A 7,191-nucleotide genomic window follows, 5' to 3' on the forward strand; every position below is an offset into this window, starting at 1 on the left:
CCGCTTGTTATATTATCGATCGTTCTCCTTCAGTGACGATTGATCTGAAGACTCCGATGGAGATGTGGACCGGGAAGCCGACAGATTATTCTCATTTGCATACATTTGGAAGTCCGGTGTACGTTTTGTACAATGAACAAGAAAGATCAAAGTTGGATTCGAAATCCAGAAAATGTATCTTCTTGGGTTATGCTGATGGAGTAAAAGGGTTTCGCTTGTGGGATCCTACTGTTCACAAGCTTGTCATCAGCAGGGATGTTATCTTCGAGGAAGATAAAGTAAAGGGAGACAAAGGCACACCGAGTTCAGAAACTACTATATTTCAGGTGGAAAATAAGACGAACGAAGGTCAAGTTTCTTATGAAGCAGTACCAGAGCACGAGGAACAAGAACATTTTGAGTTTGAGGTTTCTAATGTGAGGCAGTCAACTCGAGACAGAAGACCACCAGGTTAGCTTTCAGATTATGTCACTGAAAGCAACATTGCATATTGTCTATTATCAGAGGATGGTGAGCCATCGAGTTTCCACGAGGCTACTCAAAGCTCGGATGTATCTTTGTGGATAATATCAATGCAAGAAGAATTGGAGGCATTAGACAGGAATAAAACTTGAGATCTTGTTACACTACCACGAGGGAGGAAAGCCATCGGTAACAGATGTCTCTATAAGATCAAGCGAGATGGCAATAACCAAGTGGAGCGGTATCGTGGTAGATTGGTGGTAAAAGGGTATGCTCAGAAAGAAGGCATTGACTTCAATGAGATATTTTCTCATGTGGTTCGGTTTACAACAGTCAGAGTGGTGCTGGCATTGTGTGCGGTGTTTGACCTACATCTAGAACAGCTAGATGTGAAAACGGCATTTCTTCATGGAGATCTTGAAGAAGAAATCTATATGCTCCAGCCAGAAGATTTTGCGGAAAAAGGCAAAGAGAACTTGGTTTGCAGGTTGAACAAATCTCTGTACGGTCTCAAACAGGCGCCGAGATGTTGGTATAAGAGATTTGATTCCTATATCATGAGCCTTGGATACAACAGATTGAATGCAGACCCTTATACGTATTTCAAGAGGTCTGGTGATGATTATATTATTTTGCTGTTGTATGTGGACGACATGTTGGTAGCAGGCCCCAACAAAGATCATGTCCAAGGATTGAAGGCACAGTTGCCTAGGGAATTTGATATGAAGGACTTGGGACCAGCAAACAAGATTCTAGGGATGCAAGTTCACCAAGATAAAAGTAACAGACAGATTTGGCTTTCCCAGAAAAATTATTTTAAGAAAATCTTGCAACGCTTCAACATGAAAGATAGTAAGCCAATTTCGACCCCTCTTCCTGTTAACTTCAGGTTATCCTCCGAAATGTGTCCTAGCAGTGAAGCAAAGAGGATGGAGATGTCTCGAGTACCGTATGCATCAGCAGTGGGAAGTTTGATGTTCGCTATGATCTGTATAAGACCGGACATTGCTCAAGCAGTGGGAGCAGTTAGTCGGTATATGGCGAATCCTGGACGAGAGCATTGGAGCACTGTTAAGAGGATCCTTAGATACATTAAGGGTACCTCGAATGCTGCATTATGTTATGGAGGATTGGATTTTACACTCAGGGGTTATGTCGATTCAGATTATGCAGGTGATCCTGATAAGAGGAAATCTACTACTGGTTATGTGTTTACACTTGCAGGAGGAGCAGTAAGCTGGGTTTCAAAAGTGCAGACAGTTGTGGCGTTATCTACAACCGAGGCAGAATACATGGCAGCTACTCAAGCTTGCAAGGAGGCAATATGGACTAAAAGGTTATTGGAGGAGATTGGGCACAAACAAGATAATGTTCCTTTGTTTTGTGACAGTCAGAGTGCCTTGCACATCACAAGAAATCCAGCCTTTCATTCCAGGACGAAACACATTGGAGTACAATTTCACTTTGTGCGGGAAGTAGTAGAAGAAGGAAGCGTGGATATGCAGAAGATCCATACGAAGGATAACATAGCTGATTTTCTGACCAAGCCAGTGAACACTGATAAGTTTGAGTGGTGTAGATCCTCAAGTGGCCTAGCGGAAACGTAAACAGTAGGGAATGGCAAGATTGAAAGGATATGTGGAGATGTGTTTGATTCTCAATCAAATCTCCAAGTGGGAGAAATGTCGGCAAAATAATTAAAGGTGGGGACATACATAATAAATGCATGGAGAGGAGAATTCTCATTTGATTGTCTTTGTTGAAAAAGAAGCAAAACGTGTATGTGCAGCCGAAGAAAATATGAATACGCGTTTTTAACGCGTATTCACACGGACAGGGGACTCTATAAATAGAGCTCCACCCTTCATTCTGAAATCATCCCTTCTTCGAGTTTTCTCTCATCTTATAAGCATTTGAGTGCTTAGTTCTATAATATTTGTGAGGTGTTTTGTTCTCCTGTATTAAGAGATTGTGTGTTCTCTTTGGAAACACAGTGAGTGAGTTGTACACCACAAAATATTATAGTGGAATTTTTTTCATCTTGCCCGTGGTTTTTACCCTAATAATTTTTAGAGGTTTTTCACGTAAATCTCGGTGTCCAGTTTATTCTTTATTTCTCTTGTTTTATTATCTCAAATTCTGCACGTGGGACCAACAAATACATTGGACATAAATTATCATATCAAAGTTATTCATCCAGGTTCGACTCGAGAGTGAACCGGCCTCCCGACCGCAGGAGTTTTGAGGAGTCGTCCCAGTTACCCGAATAGGTAAATGTTTTGTCTCCGAACTCCTGGGAAAATACCAGACATCCACTTAATTATTTATTTGCTGTGTTTTCATGCTTTTGCCGGCTGAAAGAATTGCCAGAAATTATAGTTTGGACTTGTCACCAATCAGGGGCGTATATCGTCTCTTATTAATTATCATTACACACGGGTCATTACAATTTCAGTAGCATCACCATTCACCAAATATGGCTATGAAGTCAGGAAAAAGTTTACATTTTTTAGTGCATCGATCATGATAAAATATATGTTCATCTACACCTCGTTCTTTCTTCATCATCATTCCCCACTTCCTTACGAAGCGATCTAATATTATAGTTGCCAGGTGCTTGGGGATGCAGCGGGGTTGTATCGCGAACAGTCCGTGGCTCCTGTGAAAGAAATAGTTATTTTTACAATAAAAATTTACACAAAATAGCCAAAGATATATATATTATTAACGTAACCATGTAACAGTTTCATCTAAAAATAATATCTAGCCAGTGCTTAGTGCCTGCAGTATATGAGCAGTGGCTGAAATGTGAGAAACTGCATTGCAGAGGATAGTGCTCACAGCAGAGTAAGGAAATTCATCAGCCTCAAGCATGTGTGCTATTTGCCCCATCTTTGGACGTTTGCCGGCATCCATATCTGTACAGCGAAGGCAAACTAATAGTAATCTCTTCAAAGATCTTGAGGGAGGAGGAACTTTAATCGAAGGGTCTACCAACTCTTCGCCACGACGACTCCCTACCATTCCTTTGAACCATTCTACCAAGTTCATCTGAAATTTAAAGAAAGAGTGTATTAGTGCAATTACCTTGCATTACGTAAGTTTGATGGGTTGGAAAAGTTGGAATGGAAAGAACCTCTCCTGGAGGTCTTGAATAGTCTATTGGACTCCTCCCAGTAATTAATTCCATGAGTAGAACTCCAAAGCTGTATATATCATTCCCCTCGTTGAGCATACCCGTGCTTGCGTAGTCAGGGGAGACATAACTGTGAAAAATAACTGAAAAGTTGATGATGTGCTTTTATTCGATGCAGAAGCACATACTAAATACCAGAGAAGGACGAACCCAAATGTTCCCATCACGCGTGTAGTAACATGGCTTTTCTCAGAACCCAATAGTTTGGCAAGTCCAAAGTCTGATACTTTCGGGTTCCATTTCCTGTCCAAGAGAATGTTGCTGGATTTCACATCACGATGAACAACTTTGGGTTCCAAACCTTCATGTAAGTATGCCAATCTGTGATAGCATTTTCAAATCCATGTATTAGTAGAAATAAGAAGGTAATGATATTGGTAAAGAGCAGGAATGAAACGGCCGTGGACTTGGATAAATTTTGTGATGTCTAGTAGTTGCCAATGGTGGACTCTCTCCGCTACAATTTAGCTTAACTTTCAAAAGTTCTGAAGGAAACAAAGTAATATCCTAAAGATCGTTTCAATAAAATGCAATGATCAATTGTACACTAAAATGGGAAACAGAAACACCTTTTGGTTATACACAAAGAATACTTGCGACAAGAAGTATGATGTCTCACCCTCTTGCCGTCCCTACTGCAATTTTCATCCTGATCTCCCAACCTAAAGGGCTAATTGGCCCGACATCACCATGTAACCAATGATCCAAATTGCCATTCTCGATGTACTCGTAGACAAGGAACCTGGAGAGAGAAAAAGAAATTGTAGTGAGAATTCAAGCAAGCATGTTATACCTACATTGAAACGAGGGCTAGTTAGGTACCTTTGAGCACCTTCTGCACAGTAACCTATCAGACCCACTAGATTCTTGTGTCTTGCTTTGCCTATGACTTCAACTTCCACCTTAAACTCCTTCTCTGCCTGGCCCCTGTTGACAATCAGATCCGACACCATCAAGTTGATATTTTGCCCAGTACAATCAAGACATCAGGTATCATTTTCTAGAGTTCATTTGTCAATCTCTTGAAGAAAACTAAATATCATGGACAACTTTCATTCTCTCATGTCTTCCAGTAAATCAGCTAATTTATCCACATCACGAGGACTTTTCTGTTGAGAGACATAACGACCGTTACCTCGTATTTTACTTTAGACTTGACTGTTCAATTTCAAATTTACATTTATCGAATTTTGTCACTGTTCAAATACATATCCTCAATGCCGAATGAATGCCACATTATCAGCGACAAATCCTTTTATTAAATCAAAGCGCATTCTGGGGGGAAATGATAACTTGCACTAAAATGGAAGTAACATGCGTTCATTCCCCACCAGAGACTTGTAATAGCAAACAAGTCGTGGTCTAACATTTCAGTGATATAACTTTTTCGTCATGAAATTCTGTAGAACAGTCAGTATCATTTCTGGAGCGACAGAAGCCAATTTCCACCAAAAATCTTACTCAAGAATACCAAATTTTACAGTATATATATATAAATTGGGAAATGAAAAATTGGAATATGTTTAGACTTTAAAAGAGCAATATATGTAAAAGGATAAAGTAAAATGAAGATAAAGTAAAAAGAGTGATATTGCAACAGCACAAATATTAATTATTATTACTCTTATTAAAAGGTAAAATGGTGAGTTAAAGTTTATCCTGCAGGCGATGAAGAAGAACGAGAAGAGAGAAAGAATCAAAAAGTAACCATTTACTTTGTTTTTATTCAATCCCTGGTCAAAAGAGACAAAAGCAAACGATCAAGCACTCAATTCAATAAAATTTAGATCTGAGAAGCTTTGATTCGTTTTAAATCCAATCCAAAAAATCCTCACCAAACACGCATACGTACAATATTACTTCAACTAATTCCACATGCATCAGATGAGCACTTTAAACCAAAATCTCTATCACTAAATTGCCAATTAGAACTTAAACACGAAATCATCTGTGAATTAAACACAAAATCATTTGCGTCTAACAACCAAAATAACCGCATTTAACAGAATGTACTATTTACAACATACACAAGTATTGTAATGCAATTGCTTCGCGTGATAATAATTACTGCCACTGACATGCATCAAGTGTGGAGCGATATTTCTGGCTCCCTTCGGATTGAAATTTTAAACTCTAAATTTTTTTATTATTTCAAAATTATTTCAAAATTATACAAAATTTACATATAAATTTTTTTTAAAAAAATTAGGTCATCCAGGTCAAAGCTCGAGTAAACAACCATGTGGCTCCGCCTCTGCATGCATCACATGGACTACCTTGAGTGAAATTATTATCAGTAATCAAACTTCATATAATTCTAACTTCCTGTTTTTGTACAATTCAAGTAAACAAGAGCTTTGAAAATCATGGAAACAATTCCTCTACGAACTTACTTGTTGTTTCGAAGATTTTTTACAGCAACTAAAGATCCATCCGGTAAGACACCTCGATAAACAATACCATAGCCTCCTTCACCGATCACATTCTTAGTGGTGAACTGATCCGTCGCAATTTGAAGCTCGCTCAAGCTAAACCACCGTCCCCAGCCGAAGTTACCCAAACCGTCACCGGAGCTAGATTCATTGCCTTCCGAACTCCTTTTAATCCTACCCGAGTCAATTTCCGTTTCCTTAACCACATCTTCAATCAAAAGCACTTTGTCTCTATCTCTACCAACTTTATCCGTTTCTCCTTGATCAAACACTTTGCCAACTTCAATGGCTTGTCCTTGATTGGACTCTTTAAATTCTCTAATCTCTTTATTGACCAGAGGCAATAGTCCTGAACTGTGTCTGACCGCAATGCAGCGTCGTCTCGAATTCCGATTCCGGCGAAGCATTAGGAGGATTAAAAGGAAAACGACGAGAATGAGTACAACTGTAGTGATTATGACGACGTAGAGTTTCTGGCCGAAAATCGAAGTCTCCGAGGTGAAAATGCTGTCGCCGGAAGAATCGCCTGGAACCGCCATAAATACCGGCGAGGTAGAATGAATTGGAGTGAGAGATTTTGCGTGAACATGAAGAATGGCTACCGCTTTTGAATTTAAGAGGCCAAACGGGAGTAAATGTTGTTCTGTTAAAATAATAATAAATTGAAAAGGTGGGGTCGGAGGACTATAATTATAATAATTAAGGAAATAAGGGTGGAAACGAGAATATAATCGACGTGGAAAATTTCATTGGGGTATCGAATAGTAAATTTATGAAATATTGTGTTCTCGATAGATATTAGCTAAAATTTAAGTAATAAATCGATTGGACATTCTAAATACAAATATGTTATCAACTATATTTTTTATTGATATGGATTAGATCCACGTACTTTTACAGTATATTAGAATGTATCTAATTTTTTTAAAATTATATGGTATAGTGAAAAAATTTGAATAATACTTTCACGAGATCTACAACATGAAGATAATAAAACTCAACATATTATGTTATCAAATCCGAAGTCGAGGCGAAGAGAATTATTTGTTCTTAAGACGAATTTGTGTCGCAGATGGTGCTCACGGATATGACATTTGTTTC

At 38.7% G+C, this 7,191-nt stretch overlaps 1 protein-coding gene across 1 annotated transcript; it reads right to left on the reverse strand.

The window, feature by feature from the left end:
* Positions 1 to 2,827: 2,827 nt before the first annotated feature.
* Positions 2,828 to 6,702, reverse strand: LOC142519298 (putative receptor-like serine/threonine-protein kinase At4g34500). Its single transcript, XM_075622266.1, has 7 exons — positions 6,052 to 6,702; positions 4,481 to 4,585; positions 4,278 to 4,400; positions 3,809 to 3,979; positions 3,599 to 3,728; positions 3,304 to 3,513; positions 2,828 to 3,121 (listed from the first exon to the last, which is right to left on the reverse strand). Exons 1-7 carry the CDS (start codon positions 6,627 to 6,629, stop codon positions 3,002 to 3,004), a joined length of 1,437 nt encoding a protein of 478 aa, XP_075478381.1. The 5' UTR covers positions 6,630 to 6,702; the 3' UTR covers positions 2,828 to 3,001.
* Between the last annotated feature and the right edge of the window lie 489 nt (positions 6,703 to 7,191).

The sequence above is a fragment of the Primulina tabacum genome, chromosome 11 (genome assembly GCF_025594145.1).
Source record: "Primulina tabacum isolate GXHZ01 chromosome 11, ASM2559414v2, whole genome shotgun sequence".
NCBI classification, from domain to species: domain Eukaryota; kingdom Viridiplantae; phylum Streptophyta; class Magnoliopsida; order Lamiales; family Gesneriaceae; genus Primulina; species Primulina tabacum.